This window comes from Chrysochloris asiatica, unplaced genomic scaffold (assembly GCF_000296735.1).
Source record: "Chrysochloris asiatica unplaced genomic scaffold, ChrAsi1.0 scaffold00026, whole genome shotgun sequence".
Classification (NCBI taxonomy): Eukaryota; Metazoa; Chordata; class Mammalia; order Afrosoricida; family Chrysochloridae; genus Chrysochloris; species Chrysochloris asiatica.
Window position 1 is genome coordinate 19,492,868 of NW_006408544.1, and position 18,678 is coordinate 19,511,545.

Consider the following 18,678-nt stretch of genomic DNA (forward strand, 5'->3'; position numbering starts at 1 on the left):
GATAGAATGAGTGTAAAACTGATATACTTCCATGTAAACGATCACTCAATTCACAATAAAAGCTTTAAAAAAAAAAAAAAAAAAGTACTCCAACCAAAAATAATGAAAAATTTCCATGAACTTTTTAAAGTCCTCTTGTGTGTTTGACTTACATTCATCCTATGCCATAATAATTATTTTCAACATTAAAAGTATAATGGAGTCTGGAGTCTCCCAAACCAAGAATCCCTAAAAAGTGAAGACAAAGTATCAGGAATGATGATTAGAAGGGCCCTTTGTGTACCTGGTTTGGAATTTTCCATTTTATTGACAGGAAGGCAAATACATGCCTGTCCTGCATCCTCCTCTGGTCTGGGATTGGCTGCTCTGCTCCAGCACCTTTGCTCAGCTCCGCCCAGTGTCTCTTGGCTGTGGTCTCTCTCTGAATCTTTGACAGATCTGGTTCTGGCTGTGCTGAGATGGGGCTGCCCCAGTTAATGCTGTGGTTGAAGAAGCTCTGGGTGCTTTTGAAGGTGACCCTGCATGTGGCCGTGGGCAAGGTACTACTGACACTGTTCCCTGAGAGAGTCAAGCAGAGCATCCTGGCCCAGAACCCCCACTTTGCCTATGACATGTGGAGCTCGACCATCTTCAGCATCCCATACTTCAGGTTTATCCTGAAGGTCCATTGGCAGCGACTGGAAGACAAGACTGAGCAAGGGGGTCTGGCTCCAAACTGTCCTGTGGTCCACCTTTCAGGTCAAAGGTGCAACATTTGGGACTTCATGCAAGGTCAGGAGGCAGATACAGGTCTGAGGGGTGCTTGGATTGGGATGGCTGGAGAAGGCGATGATGAGTTGAAAAGTCCAGAATTCTTCTTCTACTACTCCAGTTGCTCCTTTTGTTTCTTGTCTTCTTTCTGTGTCTTGAAACTGGGAATGCTCTTGTAGTCATACTGGTCTTTCAGTTCCTAGAACTGTGCTCTTGTATTGAAGTAAGTTCTACCTGGGATGTTCTTTGTCCATCTCTGCCTGTTTAATTCATGGTCATCCTTCAGACTTCTGCTCAATGACATTTCTTGCAAGAAGGCTGTGCCACTTCTCTTAGACTAGACCACCCCCTCTGATACTCTTGATTCACATCCTAAGTTTATCCTTATTACACCTGCTGCAGTGTGTCATTATGAGTGGGTATTTGATTAAGGAGTTCTGGTGTGGCACTGTAGGATAAACACAGGACCTCAAAGGTCAGTTTGAACCACAAGGTTGCTCTTGGGAAACCCTATACTGGATTGCTGAGTTGGAACTGACTCCATGGCACTGAACAACAACAACCACTTGATTAGAAGGGAGCCTGTTGGTATAGTGGGTTGCGCATTGGGCAGATAAAAGCAAGGTCAGCAGTCCCAATCCAACAGTTGCTCTGTGGGAGAAAAATGAGGCTTTCTGCTTCCCAGAAAGATTTACAACCTCAGAAACCCTATAGAGGGTTGCTGAGTGTGAACTGACCACCACCACCATTTGATTAAGGTCTGTCACCTTCAGTAGTCTGCAAGGAAGACTGAGACAGTCACTTAACCCAACACTGCCTGCCCTGGGCTGGATGCTATGTCTGGCAGATGGAAGGTGTTCAGCAAATACTTGTTGAATTGATTTCTCTCCTCTTTCACTGTATCTCTTTCACCCTTTCTATCCTCTCTTCTTCCTCCCAACTTTCTCCCCTGTATACAGACAATCCATTTCTATCTATTTGGGTTCTTAAAAGATATTATCAATCAATTTCTTATTTTTGTCCTCACACCTCTCTGCGCCCTCTCTGCTTGTCTACGGCATTGCCGACCCTGGCTACTCAGCAAGAAGATTGATGGAGCTTTCCTGGCCAGGACTTTCTTCTCCCTCTCCTGTCCTCTCTTCTAATCCAACTTGTGGACAGCTGTCAGATTACTCTTCCAAAAGGGCATATCTGTCTGACCCATATCCCCAGCCCAACAACCTTCAACCATTCCCCTCTGCATTCAGAACCAAGTGTAGACACAGCCTTGCATCTGAGGTTCTCCCTATTGTATTACATAGGAAAAGCACTGGACTGCTAACCACAAGGTCAGCAGTTTGAGCCTACCAGCTGCTCCCTGGAAGAAAGACGAGGCTTTCTGCTCTGGCAAAGATTTATAGCTTCAGAAACCCTATGTAGGATTGCTATGAGTTGTAACTAGCTCAAAGGCACTTAACAACTACTGGACTCCAGCTCTCTTCCCAATTTTTTCTCCAAGTTTCCCATCACTCATTTCTTCTAGACAAACTGAACCTCCTGTTGGATCTTATTCATCCCTAGGGCTTTTCCTTCTGCTTTTGCTGATGTCATTGTCTTGTCTGAAAACGCCCCGGTCCTTCCCCATTCCCCTCATTCTGTAGGCTCCAGGTGCCACACTTCTTCTAGGAAGCTAGCTCAATCTCTGTAGGTAGGCATGCATGCTCTCTCTCCCCCTTCTTGACTCATGGCTCCCAGCCTGAACCTCTCCTTGGGCAGTTTTCCTACTGAGAATCTAACTACCTAAGTACAACTCTTTATCTTCCTGCTGACCGAGAGGCTCATGACAGGGTTCATATCTGATTCTTCTCTGAATTCCAGCATGCTTTGTCTAGGGCTTGCAAACACCAGGTAGAAAAATCCCCCGAGGAATTCACAGTGTGGTGCTGTAGGATAAGCATGGGACTGCTAACTCACTGGAGTCCTGGTGTGGCGCTGTGGGTTAATGAGCCAGACTGCAAAGTCGTTTGAAAGGTCAGTGGTTCAAGCTCACCAACTGCTCCTAGGAAACCCTATATAAGGTCGCTATGGGTCAGCACCAACTCGACAGCACTTAACAACAACAAAAGCTAATCCACCAGCCTCTCCTTGGAAATCTGACTATGAGTCAGAACTAACTTGACAGCCTTTAACAACAACAACAACAGTATGTTTCAAAGCATGTTCTATGGAACCTAGAACTCTCTGGTTACAGGGAAGAGCAGCCCTGATTACCGTATTTCCTCTAGAAGAGGGGGTACACATCACAATTTAGTCTCTGAGAAATGGACTCCAGACTTTCTGTAATCATGGAGGCTGTATGAACCCTTGAAACTATTCCCCTGAGATAATCTTCAAAACTTAAACCAAAAATATCCCTTGCAGTCTCTTTACAACCAAACAATAGGTTAGCATAACTAGTAAAAAATATCTGCCTTGAGCATTATGCTTTTCTAAAAACTATACACAAAGTTACAACAGCAGCTCAAATGACTGGATAGGAACCTTAGAAGGCAGAAAGCTCATGTTAATAGAGGAGGAGCAATTCAGAAAAAGAGGGCATGAATGATTGCACAACTGGAAGAATGTAACCAATATCACTAAATTGTTGCTGTTGTTAGGTGCCATCGAGTCGGTACCAACTCATAGTGACCCTATGCACAACAGAATGAAACACTGTCTGATCCTGGGCCAACCTCACAATTGTTGCCACGCTTGAGCCCATTGATGCTGCCTCTTTGCCAATCCATCTCACTGGGGGCGGTCTTCCTCTTTTTCTCTGACCCTCCACCTTACCAAACATGATATCAAACATGACTGGTCCCTCCTGACAATATGTCCCAATATGAGAAACGACGTCTGGTCATCCTGGCCTCCAAGGACCACTCTAGCTGCACTTCTTCCAACACCAAATTGTAGAAATGGTTAAAATGGTATATGTTTTGCTATTTATATCCTCAACAACAACAAAAATAAAATTTAGAAAAACAACCCAGCCACATCAATATCATTAGGAGGTGCTTTTAGAATAAAATTTTACTATATATGTTTAAAAATGAACACATTTTATTAACTGATTCTGTTATATTGTTTAATAGTGCAGTTCTAATATTTAAAATGACAGCTCAACCTAGAAGAAGAAAAAAATAGCACAAAATGTCTTATGTAAAATTGTAAAAATAATTTTCAATTTATATACATACCCTTATTGCAGAAGAAAATTATATACTAATCAATAAAAGGCTATTAACATTTTAAAAGCCTCTGCAAAGCCTTGAAGTTAAAGCAAACAAAACTTTTTAAAAGTTTGTTTAGCACAGCATTGCCTAACTTTCTATAGGAACTTCCCTCTACCATATACATACTTTCCAGTCCCCATCCAAGAATATGTCCTTTATCACCATTTTGGTTCCTTGGGTGATGCAAATAGTTAAGAACTTAATTACTAATCATAAAGATTGGCAGTTTGAATTTCCCCAGAGAAGACTAGGAAGAAAAGCCTGGTGATCTGCTTCTGAAAGGCTTGAAAACCCCACGGAGTACAGTTCTACTCTGCACACATGGCGTTTCTATGAGTGGAATTGGCTCAATGATAGCTGTTCTTTTTGTTTGTTGATTTGTTTTTGTTGTTGTTGTTGTTATTTTTAAGAACACTTTTTTGGTAAATACTGCTTGACCTAATCCAATCCCCGTGTTTCAGAATGAAAAAGGAGAAAATTGAGACCAAAAGGGAACAGAGCCAATGAGTGACAGAGTGAAACCCTGACTCAGGATCTAGCCTCTTGTTTATTTAATGCACCTCAGCAAACATTCATGAACACCTGCTGTGTGCCAGACCTCAGCTAGATGTCAGGGACTCGAAATTTAATAATAGCTTGCTCCTAGCTCAAGGAGTTGTTCCACAGAGCCAGTAAATACAATTAAAAACAAAAAATCTTTATGGTCCCATGAGATAGGAGCTGAGATAAAGGTATGAAGTTTGCCTCCAAGGCTGTGAGGTTACCAGTGCTTGGAAGTTGTTGTTGTTGTTAAGTGCCATCAAGTCGATTCTGACCCATAGCAACCCTGTATAGGGTTTCCAAGGAGCAGCTGGTGAGCTTGAACCACTGACCTCGCAGTTCAAAAGACTTTGCAGTCTTTACATTACATTAACCCACAGCGCCACACCAGGACTCCATGACTTTGGAAGTAGGCCCTTAAAGAATGGATATGGTTTTTGTAGCTTGAGCAGGAGACAAGGAAGTATTTCATGCAAAGGGAAGGGAAGAGAGAGTTCTTTTTCCTTCTGATTTTAAGTCACACAAATGACGTTTTTTTGTTCAACAAACATTCACTAAAGCAACCACTGATAATAAGAGCAATGAAATGGCAACACATTTTTATCAGGTGTCTACTATATGTGGTCTGTCAGACTGCAAAACTATTTGAACTGCTAGGTTGGCAGTTCAAGTTCACCAGCTGCTCTTCGGAAACCCTATACAGGGTTGCTATGGGTCAGAACCGACTCAACGGCACTTCACAACAACAACAACAAGTATATGTGGTGTTCTGGTGTGGCACTGTGGGTGGAATAAAGCACTGGACCACAAGATCAGTTTGAACCACAAAGTCGGTGGTTCAAACTTACCAGCTGCTCCTCCGAAAACATATACAGGGTCGCTATGAGTTGGAATCGCTAGACAGCACTTAACAACAACAACAACACTATATGTGGAGTCCTGGTGTGGTGCTGTAGTATAAGCACTGAACCACAAAATTGGTTTGGATCTTAAGGTGGGCAATTCAAATTCACCAGTCAGTCATTGGAAACCCTATGCAGGGTCGCTGAGTCAGAACCAACTCGACAGCACCTTAACAGCAATACATGAGAAATGAAGAAGTCTGGGTCATGAGCTGGGCTGCTAACCTCAAGGTCAGCAGTTTGCATCTACCAGTCGCCCCTTGGGAGAAAGATGAGGCTTACAGACTCAGAAACCCTATACAGGGTCGTTATGAGTTGGAACAGACTGGGTGGCACAGAACCATCACCACCACCACTACATGTGGCACTATAGAATAAATACTGGTGGTTTAGACTGAAAAGTTGGTGGTTTAGACCCACCAGTTGCTCCTTGGAAACCCTATATAGTATTGCTATGAGTCAGAACCCACTCAACGGCACTTAACAACAAAAACAACATATGTCCCTGGGTGGTGTAAACTAAAGATTGGAGGTTCGAGTCCATCCAGAGGAATCTTTGGGGGAAAGCCTGGTGCTTTATTGAAAAAAATCAGTCATTAAAAACCCTCTGACACACATGGGGTTGCCAAGAGGCAGACTTGACTGGACTGCAACTGATTCACTATATGCCACGTACTGGGACAGTCAGACCTCTTTGCTGAAAGCCAGTCACTTAGTAATCAGTTCCCTGAAAGTCTCAGTTCACAAATTTACTTACTTCTTTTCAATTCTCCACTTTTGGTGGACCAGCTTACATTTTCAAGACTGTTCAATTTGCTTTACTCCCAGCCACTGAAGAAAATGAAGTCTTGATGTGGTGCTTCAGGTTAATGCACTGGACTGTCAGGTTGGTTTGAACAGCAAGGTTGGCAGTTCAAGCTCACCAGCAGCTCCTTGGGAACCCTACACAGGGTTGCTATGAGTCGGAACTGACTCAACGGCACTTAACAACTGAAGAATAAAGACAGGGTAACTGAAAAGGAAAAAAAGTCTTCTGTTTATATAACAGAGATGACTTTCAGCACATTGATCCAGAGCCACTGAAATAAGAGGTACAGGCAATACAGAAGTAAACATAACTGGTCCCTGCTTTGGAAGAACCCAAGGAGGAAGACAGTGGCAAGAGAAGAAAGCAGAGGGCCCTGGAGAAGGGACGGACCCATCTCGGCTGGGGCAGGGTGGAGAGGTGGCTGAAGGAAGGCTTCCTGCAGGAGAGGATGATGAGCTAACTGTTAGGGACAGTGAAGTTCTAGAGTGAGCAAAGAAGAGGGGAGAAGGGTAGGATATGGCAGAGGGGAGGAGGAGCAAATGCAAAAGTCTGAGATGTGAGGCTGGGAGGCAGGAAGGAGTGAAAGATGAGATGGAACTGAAGACATCACTGGGGCCCAGTGTTTGGAGAGCCTGTGTGTCTTACCTATGTTGTTGTTGTTAAATGCCGGGGAGTCGGTTCCAACTCATAGCGACCCGGTATAGGGTTTCCAAGGAGCAGCTGGTGGGTTAGAACCTCCAACCTTGCGTTTAGCAGTCTAGTGCTTATCCTACAGCTCCACAGCGGGGCTTTACCCTGAGAGTATTGGTTCATTCTGGAAGGGATTCCTAGCAGGGGATGAATGTCATCAGCCACAAAAAAAGCTAAGTTGTATGCTTGGTTATAAACTCAGAACTCACTTTAGATTTGGAAGACTTAACAGTTCTAAAGCAATCTCTTCATTTTACAGATTCAAAGAGGGTAAATGATGTGTTAGAACCATACGGGAGTTCTGAGTAGAGTCAGAAGTAGAACTTGTGCCTACTGACCCTAAGCTAGTACACTTTCTGTTGTTGGGTGTTAATTAGGAGAGACAACCTAGGCTCCGAGCAATTCCCCATCACCACCTTCTACATGTACGTTTGCATGCAGACACAAGCGCACACAATGTACGCACACTCTCAGATATACATGCAGAGCAGAACATTGATTAACTGGCATATTGTGATCAAAGGCAAGTGCTGGATGATTTCTGAATAACTACATTAATGTGTAGTCTAGTGACTAGAAGTGGGATTTCTCTCTAGATTTCTCTGAGAGAGTCTTGTTGTTGTTCCGACTCATAGCGACCCTGAGGTCGAATCGGTTCTGACTCATAGCGACCCTGAGGTCGAATTGGTTCTGACTCATAGCGACCCTATATAGGGTTTCTGAGGAGCGGCTGGTGAACTTGAACCACTGACCTTGTGGTTCAAACTGACTGCAGTCCAATGCATAACCCACAGCGCAACACTAGGACTTCTGAGAGAGTCTAATGTGGGGTTAGTTTACTGGCCTGAGCATCATGACAAGTAAGTTGGATTCCAACTCTTCTACAGAGCTGTGTCCTCATGAGTACAGACAAATGGGACTTGATTGTCCTTACCTGACCTGACATGCTTGTGAAATAATGTTCTGTGCTCTGTGACCTGTGCCTAAGGACAGGGAACCAGTCCTCAGCACAGTAACCCACTTGTACCCAGTCTCGACTACCAGGAAAGCAGGGAACTAAGTTTAAACTTTGACCTGAGTACAGATCACTGCTCCCAACTCCATTATAAATAATTAAGCATATAGTCTTGTCTCTTCCAAGATCCTAATCAGTGGCTGTTGATTTTTTTTTTCCCTTCCCCAATTAAATTAAAATTCCAGACAGTTAATATTTACAGCTAGTTCTGACCTTTAAGTCCTTTAGGTTCTTATCTGAAGAGTGAGTCCCTGGGATCACTGGAGGCCAATGACTGGCCCTGTGGCTATGACTGGACCCTAAGCCTCCCTGATGAGGCCGGAGTAAACTTGTCACATGGCTGAGGAATCATCATGCAGTGATTGACAGGTCCTGAGGCCTACCCAATGCCTCCTCGGACCTCCTATGAATAATTTGGTGGGCCAAGGGCTTCTCTAGACACACTGGCCTTCTTTCTCCTTGTACACTGAGAAATGAGGAATGTATAACCAATCATGTTTCTTTTTATTTGGTTGCCAATAAATGTCAAGTCCAATATATAGCTCAGCTATAACAAATGCATGGGACCTTAAGGACTATTTGTGTTTTATTTTCCTACTTCTTCTATATCTTCCATGGAGGCACAATTTTTAATAAAATTCTATTTTAATGTTTTGTTGTTGTTGTTAGGTGCTATAGAGTCAGTTCCAGCTTGTACAGACCCTATGCACAGCAGAACCAAACACTGTCTGGTCCTACACATCCTCACAATTGTTACATTTGAGCCCATTTCTTCTCTCACTGTGTCAATCCTTCTCATTGCAGGTCTTCCACATTTTTGCTGACCCTCCACTTTAGCAAGCATTATGTCCTTCTCTAGGGACTGGTCCCTCCTAATAACATGTCCAAAACATGAGAGGCAAACTCTTGCCATCCTGGCTTCTAAGGAACGTTCTGGCTATACGTCTTCCAACACAGATTGGTTTGTCCTTTGATGGTCCATGGCACTTTCAATATTCTTCTCCAACACCATAACTCAAATGCTTCAATTCTTCTACATCGAGTCTTCCTTATTTATTGTTCAACTTAAAAATACGTATGAGGAGATTGAAATATCATGGCTTGGGTCAGGCTCACCTTAGTCCTCAAATTGTTCTTTAACCCTTTAAAGAGATCTTGTGCAGCACATTTGGCTAATGTAATAAATACCTGATTTGATTTCTTGACTGCTGCTTCCATGAATGTTGATAGAGGATCCAAGCAAAATGAAATCTGACAACTGCAATCTTTTCTCCATTCATCACGATGTTGTTTATTGGTCCAGTGGTAAGGATTTTTGTTTTCTTCACATTTAGGTATAACACATACTGAAGGCTGTGGTCTTTGATCATCATCAGTAAGTTGCTCCAAATCTTTTGCAAAACTAGGTAGGGAAATAATTCACTATATAAGCCACAAGCAAGTTAAGATGTCCTCTACTTCCCACCTATCTTAGCTATCTAATGCTGGTACAATAGAAATACCACAAGCAGATGGTTTTAACAAACAAATTTATTTGTTGACAGTTTAGGAGGTTAGAAGTCCAAATTTCCAGTGCTGGCTCTAGAAGACAGCTGTTTCTCTGTGTCTCTCTGGAGGAAAGTCTTTTTAGCCTCTGGTCCTCAGCGATCTTCACGTGGTTTGACATCTGTCTTCCCCCATCTGCTTATTTACTTGCTCAAGCTGCTATTTTATATCTAAAAAGAGATCAATTTAAAACCCTACACTAATACTGTATCATTAATATAACAGAGAAAATCCACTCCTAAATAGACTATTACTACAGGCATGAGTTAGGATTTGCAATATATATTTTGGGGAGGATACAATTCAATCCATAACACCATCTATCAGCAAGTACTGTCAGTTACAACTTTTCTCTTTTCCACAGTTCAAGCTCCCATAATCTCTCCGGTATAACTCTCCAGTGTCCCTCTCACTGGCTTCTCCCCACTCCCATTCTCACCCTCGGTCCCTACTCTATGGAACAGCCAGAGAGATCTTCATGGGTAACTCTGATCATTATATAGCTTGCAAGCAACCAGAAGCTCACTCAGGTTTCCCTAGCCTCATGCATATACATATAGAGGAATGTATTGGAAAGACTTTGGGAGGTTCTCAGAATCAAGAATAGCTGGATCACTGGGTCCCTGTGATTGTTATGAGGATCCATTGCTATTAGAGGACTCCACTACCCTTTCCAAGGGCATTACCATGGAACCGTGGATGAACTCAGTGACTCTAGAATCAAAGACCTATATGTTGTTGTCATTGTTAAGTGCCATCAAGTCGGTTCCGACTCATAGCACTTCCAAGGAGCTGCTGGTAGATTTGAACCATCGACCTTGTGGTTAGCAGTCCAGCACTTATGCAACAGCGCCATTCCAGGACCTCCAAGACCTCTATGGTGGTGGTGGTATGCCGTGAAGTTGGTTCCAACTCATAGCGACCCTGCATAGGGTTTCTGAGGCTGTAAATCTTTACAGGAGCAGAAAGCCTCATCTTTCTCTCACGTAACAGCTGGAATTTTTTTTTTTCTTTTTTCTTTTTGAGTCTTGGGACCCTATGCAGGGTCGCTTTGAGTGGGAACCGACTGCACGTCACACCACCACTACCACCACCAGCATACAATCTAGATTCTTTCACAAGGCCCGAGAGCCCGGCTGCTCTGACAGATAAGTACTTCTCCAATTGCATTTTTCATCATTTCCCTGCCTGTCTTTGACTACTATGGATATCTGGGTCCTTGAATTCACCAAGCACTGTCCTTCCTCAGGACGTTTGTACATTGGGACCCTCTGCCTGGAATGCCCTTCTCCTCCCTTTGCCCATGACTGACTCTTTCCTGTCTTTTTCAGGTTAGATGATACCTCCTCAGAGGCCTTCACTGGTCATCTGTCTAATGCAGGTCATTCCTTTACAGTCTCTTTTGTAACATTTACCATGACTTGAAATTACTTCACTTATGTGTTTGTTTATTGCTTGTCTCACTAAACAGATCTTAGCAGGCAGAGACCTGCTGGTCTTGTTCTGTGCTGAGAGCGTGTATGGCAGAGCGCTGTGCTCATTGGAAGTGCTGAGTAAATGGTTGTAGATAGAGTGAAAGTACTCAGTACCAGGGACCTGAGGATGAGGAGTGGTCTGGGGGGGCGAGGAGCGGGGGGGGGCAGACACATCAACAGGCCATATCACAATGCAGGGACAACTGAATTCCAATGGATGTAGAGTAAGGACTCTGGCCATAAGTGACAACAGGGTCCTAGGAGCACTCCTGAGTTTTCCCCAGTCTAGGCTAGGAGAGTTACTGAAGTCTCCCACCCAGGACCAGCTTCATGGTGCCACACTCAAAAGGCCTGGAGGCTTAATGTTCTGTAATAGAAACTACCCACTGTCTTTGTGCCGATTCTGACTCATAGCGACCCTGTACAGGGTTTTGAAGCTCTAAATCTTATGGAAGCAGAAAGTCTTCTCTTTCTCCTGTGTAGTAGTGTGTGGTTAACTTATCCTACAGTGCCACCAGGGATCCTTAATGTTTTACAATAGATGTCCTAAAATTCTTAAGACTTTTACCTTTGAATTTGTGTTTTGTAAGTGAAGTGATGGGACCATCGAGAATATCTCAGTCATCAGAGTCTGAGCTAGTGCACAGGCCCAGCTTCCGCAGCCTCCTTGGGCTGTGTTCTCTACCACTCACTCCTCTAGTCCACGGCACCCCTTCATCTTCTTGTCCCCCAGCCAGTGTCCACTACCACCCTCTGGTGCTAGAGAGGGCACAACCACCGTGCAGCACTTCAGCGCATGGTATGAAGGAGGTTGTCTCATCATAGGCTGGCAGAACCATGGTCATTTGGCACGTCAAGGGATTGGGAACTTGGCAGGGAGAAACCTCTTACCTATCACCTAGCACGTCACTGAAAAGAGGTTGGAATGTCAACAGGTGGAAATGGAAAATACTTGGCTCAACTCCCCTGACCCTGACCATGATGACCTGGTGTGCTGGTCTGGTGGCTAGAGGCAGGAAGAAACTGGGAACAGTCAGTGACTGCAGAAGTCTGTGCGCATACATGCCGAGTTGTGGGGCTCCTGTGAGGGCCTGATGCTACCCTGAGTATCCCTGCACCCAAGGAACCATGCCACTAAATAGAAATGAGAAAACAACCTAACAGGTCAAGAAAGGGAACACAGAAGAGAAGAAAAAGCTTTATATTTTAATACCTTTAATGGCACATTATCCTCACTTTTTGAACAAGGGGTCCTGCAATTTAATTGCACAATGGACCCCACAAATCTTGTAGCTAGTCCTGCTGCCATTTGTTTGTATGGATCCTCTGGTTTCACTGCCTCCCCCATTTCATAGCTCAGGTTGGAAACAATAGCTGAACATAACAGCTTACGTTTATCAAGCACCTTACTATGGATCAGGCACCATTTTAAGCCTTAGCTACATTAACTAAGGAACCCTGGTGGTGCTGTGGGTTAGGCATTAGACAGCTAACCTCAAGGTCGGCAGATCAAATCCCCCAGTTGCTCCATGGGAGAAAGTTGAGATTGTCTACTCCGGTAAAGATTTAGTCTTGAAAACACCAAATAGGGAATTGACTTGATGGCAATGGATTTGGTTCAGTTTAATAACTACATTAACTTATTTAATCTTCATAGCAATCCTATAAGGTAAATGCTATTATTAAATCCACTTGCTAATGACCACTTGGAGCAAGTCTACAAAGCTTAGTGTCTTGGTAAAATGGAAAAAGAAATCAGAGTATCTACCTGGTAGTATCAGAGTTCTGGTGTGGTGCTGTAGGATCATGTACAGCTTGAGTTGCAAGGTCGGCAGTTCAAACCCACCACTGGCTCCTAGGAAACCTTATATAAGGTCGCTATGAGACAGAACCAACTCAATGGCTCTTAACAACAACAACCTTGTAGCATTAAGGAGCTCTGGTAGCATAGTGGGTTAGGAGCTGGGCTGCGAACCACAAGGTCAGCAGTTTGAAACTACCAGCCACTCCGCAGGAGAAAGATGACACTTTCGGATCTTGTAAAGATTTACAGCCTTAGAAACCCTATACAAGGTCTCTGTGAGTCAGAACTGACTCCATGGTAAATCACCACACCAACACCTCCTTGTAGCATCAGATTCCACCCCTACCCCCCACCTCCACTGCATCCTGGATCCATCCTGGAGGGGAAACAAGGTAATGAATTGAATGTGGGAGTCAAGAACATGCTTGCAAACGAAATGCTGTGTGTAGATTCTTTTTGTTATTGTTTACACAGAAAGTTTAGGTTCTCATGGGACAAGTTCACGCAATCTTTTTGGTGACATTAATCACATTGATCACATATGTTAACATTCTCTTTTATTGTTTTCTGTTTGTTCCCTTTCCAGTACTCTAGCTTCTCTGAGCCCTTACCTTCTCAAAGGTGCTTTTGAGAAATTGTCAAAATTTGGTCTCATACTGATGGCTTTTAACTAGGGCACTAATGTTATGGCTAATGTTATTTACAGTCACTCAGTTATTTTGCTAAAAGGTGATCTCAACTGCTCTGTTCTAGGTTTAAAGAGTGTCTCAGGGGTCTTCTGTTTTCTACTATTCCAGTGTCTCTGGATTTTTTTTTAAAATAAGAAATTGAGTTCTTCATACTTTTTCCCATTCTATCTGGAACCAACTATTGTAGTCAGAACAGTTAGTAGTGGTAGCCAGGTGCCATCTAGTTCTTCCTGTCTCAGAGTAGATGAAGTTATGATTCTTATATCTTCTCTGTGGTTTTGGTTACCTTCCTACTGATTTGTTCCTGGTGAGTCAAGATCTGTAATTGTGTCTTACAGATTGGCTGTTCACAAGCTTTTAAAAAAATTATTATTAAAGTTTTTATTGTGAATTGAGTGATAGTTTATATGGGAGAACATTGGTTTTACACTCATCATTTCATTGCAATGATTATATCTCCTCCACGCATCATCTTTCAACAGTATTTGCTTCTAATCCCTCTGTTTTTTGTTTTTTTGGAAGGTATACAAAAACACTCAGGAATACATAATCATTTAAACAACCAAAGAGCACATTCTGTAAGCCTGCCACCTGGTCACCAGCACACAGCCTTTCTCTTTCCACGTGTCTAGAGTCCTCAGCTGCTCTATCTCTCCATGTCCTCATCTCTGCCTCCATCTCTGGTGTGTCTGCTTCTCTGGACTGTTGTTGTTAGGTATTGTTGTTGTTGTTAGATGCCATCAAGTTGGTACCAACTCATAGTGACCTTATGCACAACAGAACGAAACACTGCCTGATCCTGGGCCAACCTCACAATTGTTGCGACGCTTGAGCCCATTGATGCTGCCACTTTGCACTTTGCCAATCCATGTCGCTGGGGTCTTCCTCATTTTCTCTGACCCTCCACCTTACCAAACATGATATACCTCTCCAGGGATATCTGGACTCTCCTGACAATATGTCCGAAGTATGAGAGATGAAGTTTGGCCATCTTGGCCTCCAAGGTGCACTTTGGCTGCACTTCTTCCAACACAGATATGTTGGTTCTTTTGGTAGCCCATGGCATTTTCAATATTCTCCTCCAAGGCTAGGTCAAATGGGTACTATCTGCAACTTTGAGTATTCTTATGTGTCTCCCCTCACTTCTTATCAGCTGGATGCTACACTTCCAGTTCTGGCCCTCCATGGCTATGTCTTTGTTCATGGGCTCCGGTGTCCCAAGGTCTCACCACACTTTGGACCAACCAGCCCTTCCACTTATCGTTCTCATCTCCAGGTGGATGGGAGTCTATGGAACGTAGTCAAAATCAGCCCATATTTTCATTGCTGCCTTTCCCCCTATTCTACTCTCCAGTAGACCAATGTGGTTGCCAGCAAGCTTACATGCCTGCTCATGTGTTCCCTTTGAGTTTCAGTCTTAGGGAGAAGTGTGTCCTGAAGGACTTGATTGCTTACTTTGAAGGCTTCCCGGCATGTTCACAAGCTTTTAAGACCTTCAATGCTACTTGCTTCACTAGGATGCAGATCATGGTTTTTATGAACTATATTATGCTAACTGAATGAGTTGTCCCATGAGGCTATGGTCCTTCAACTGTGTGTAGATTCTTGGTTTACAAGATTTCATCTTCTGTTTTAGGCACCAGGCCATTGGTACTGAATTTTGGAAGCTGCACCTGACCTTCATTTCTTTCCAAATTTGACCAATTCAAGAGACTTATAGAAGACTTTAGTTCCATAGCAGACTTTCTCATCATTTACATTGAAGAAGCACATGCAACAGGTACAGAAGATTTCCTACCTTAGCCTTGCCCCTCCCTCTTTTTTCTGTCTCCTTCACCCAATCCCTGTCCTGAGGTTGGGAGCAAATGGAGGAAGAGGAGGTGACAGAGGTGACATCTCCTAGTCACTGAACCAGATTTACCTAGTTTACCCAAACTAGGTTTACCCACAATTTGCTAACTTCTCAACAGAAAACCTGGAGGGACAGGATCGAGTTGGAAGGGCATAAATATTATAGCCACAAAGAATTTAGACCTGGAATGGCACAAGTAAAACAATTGCTGCTCATGAAAGGGCCCACATTTCTTAATTAGATACTGAAGAAGGCAAGAAGTTTAGTGGGTCACTTCTTTTTCTCCCTACAAGATTGGAAAGATAAAACATTCCGTCTGCTTCATTTGTTAACCCAAAACTTGACAGAGTCTACGTCTGAACACAAGGTCAAAGCTTAATGAAAGTTGGGTGACTGAATGTGTGTTTAGGTTAGTATTTTAGCCCTAATGCCTTCTTTGTGTGCTGTGTTAACCAATTGCCATCATGTTGATTCCATCTTATGACAATCGCATGTTGTTAAGTGCCATGCAGTCAGTTTTGACTTGTAGCAATCCTGAATAGAGTTTCTAAGGCTCTAAAACTTTTTATAGGAGCAGAAAAGCTTTTCTTTTTCCTACTGAGCAGAAGACTTAAAACATTTACTCATGAAGATCAAAGAGCACAGGCTTCAGTTTGTATTACATCTCAATGTAAAGAAAACAAAAATCCTCACCACTGGACCAATAAACAACATTCTTATCAATGGAGAAAAGATTGAAGTTGTCAAGGACATCGTTCTTCTTGAATCAACTATCAACACTCATGGAAGCAGCAGTTAAGAAATCAAATGACATATTGCATTAGGCAAATATGCTGCACAAGACCTTTTAAAAGTGTTGATGAGCAAAGATGTTAGCTTGAGGACTAAGGTGCACCTGACACAAGCTATGGTGTTTTCAATAACCTCATATGCATGCGAAACTGGACAGTGAATAAGGAAGACCATAGAAGAATTGATGCTTTTGAGTTATGGTGTTGGAGGAGAATATTCAAAGTGCTATGGGCTGCCAAAAGAACCAATAGATCCGTTTCGGAAGAAGTGTAGCCAGAGTGCTCCTTAAAGGCCAAGATTGCCAAACTTTGTTTCTCATACGTTGGACATATTATCAGGAGGGACCAGTCACTGAAGAAGGATATCATTTTTGGTAAGGTTGAAAAGAGGAAGACCCCCAATGAGATGGACTGGCCAAGTGGCAGCATCGATGGAATCAAGCGTGGCAACAGTAGTGAGGTTGACCCAGGAATGGGCAGTGTTTCGTTCTGCTGTGCATAAGGTCTCTATGAGTTGGTACTGACTAGATGGCATCTAACAACAACAACAAAACTGAGCAGCTGGTGGGCTCAAGCTGCAGACCTTGTGGTTTGCAGTCCAGTGCTTGTTGTATGGTGCCTCCGTACACCCCCCACATGTGTAGATGACACTTATTAGCAAAATTGGTCCAGCAGCATTTTCTCCTGTGTGGTCCCAAGATCCTTAGTGTCAGACCCACCCCACCCTAAGCCCATTGTATTGTGTGTATAAAGGGAGTGCTAAGGAAGTTATGGAGTACTTGTGTGGCACTGCGAGTTAATGCAGTGTCGGTTTGAACTACAAGATTGGAGGTTCAAGCTCACCAACCGCTCCCTGTAAACTCTGTACAGGGCCTTTATGAGTCAGAACCAACTTGATGACACTTAACAACAACAAGGAAGTTATGCAAGCAGCCTGGTGGTGCAGTGATCAAGTATTAGGTTGCTAACTGAAAAATTGTTGGTTGAACCTGCCAGCTGCTCTGTAGGGTTTACAGCCTTGGAAATCCTATGGGGTAGTTCTATGCTGTCCTATACAGTTATTATGAGTTGGAATCCACTGGAAACAATGGGTATGGATAAGGAGATTATGCAGGTTGTTAGGTAGTGCAAGTGGTTTGTGCTTGGTTGCTAACCTAAAGGTTGGTGGTTTGAACCACCTCAGTGTACCATGAAAGAAAAGGCCTGGCGATCTGCTTCCATTAAGAATACCTAAGAAAACCCCGTGGAGCAGTTCTATTTTGTAACACATTAGATCATCATAAGATGACATCATTTCCAAGGAAACTAACAACAACAAGGAAATTACAGTTTTAATAAGCATTCCACATGATTTGTATGCAGCTAAAGGTTTGAGAATTGCTTTCTACTTAATACTGTGTTATTTTACTGGTAGTTTTTGTCCTCATTAAGACTTTGGGGCAATTTAAAATAGTGTCTAGGGCAATGAGTGGACCCCTGGTGTGATACTGTAGGATCAGCACTGGACTGCGAAACACAAGGTCTATGGTTTAAACCCACCAGCTGTTCCTTGGAAACTCTTTACAGGGCCACTATGAGTTGGAACCGACTCAACAGCACTTAACAACAACAACAACAAAGGGTAATGGGTAGAATCCAAGTGTGGCAGTGTAGGGTAGGAACTGGACTGCTAACCATAAGCTAACCGAAAGGCTGGTATTGTCATCCCATTTTAGTGGTACAGAAACGGGCTTGGAGAGCAACTTGATAGAACTAGGACTTGTATTCAAGTCTGAAACCCCAAAGTCTACATTCTCCCTCCCCTCCATGCCTCATGCCTTCCTTTATTTTACTTGGACAAGCACATGGTTTGTGGGAGATAGGACAACCACTGGTTTGTGCTGCAGACTCCAGAGCCCCTAGGACCAGTGGATTGTGGCTTTCATCCTTCAGTTCTGGGGTTCCCACCATGCCTTTCATCTGACTGAAAGAAACAAGCATCATGGGGAAGGTGTGGGGGAGGAAGAAGAACTCTCTGAATTAGGAATGGCAAGGCACACAGGCAAGAAACTGGTCCTTGTTGGGATAGGTACAGGAAGCCTTTCTTCAATGGCTTAATGTGGACTGCTCTGGATTCCAGGAGAAACAGGTCAAGAGAGAGACAGGAAACAATTTTTGTGGAGATCTGATGCAACTTGTTGCAGTTTGCAATTTCTTCTTTTGTTGTTGTTGTTGTTGTTGTTAGGTGCCATCAAGTCAGTACCAACTCATAGCAACCTTATGCACAGCAGAATCTTATGCTCTGCCCGATCCTGGGCCAACCTCACTACTGTTGCCATGCTTGAGTCCATCGATGCTGTCACTTGGCCAATCCATCTCATTGGGGGCCTTCCTCTTTTTCTCTGACCCTCCACCTTACCAAACATGGTATCCTTCTCCAGCAACTGGTCCTTCTTAACAATATGTCCAAAGTATGGGAGACAAAGTTTGGCCATCTTGGCCTCCAAGGAGCACTCTGGCTGCACTTCTTCCAAAACAGATCTATTGGTTCTTTTGACAGTCCATGGCACTTTCAGTATTCTCC

General features: G+C 43.4%; 1 protein-coding gene across 1 annotated transcript in view; it reads left to right on the top strand.

The window, feature by feature from the left end:
* Window positions 1–458: 458 nt before the first annotated feature.
* DIO1 (deiodinase, iodothyronine, type I) overlaps window positions 459–18,678 on the top strand; it is a 30,060-nt gene continuing 11,840 nt past the window's right edge. The window contains 2 exon segments of the mRNA XM_006839869.1: window positions 459–771; window positions 15,109–15,252. Of these exon segments, the coding sequence (XP_006839932.1) occupies window positions 459–771; window positions 15,109–15,252 (457 nt within the window).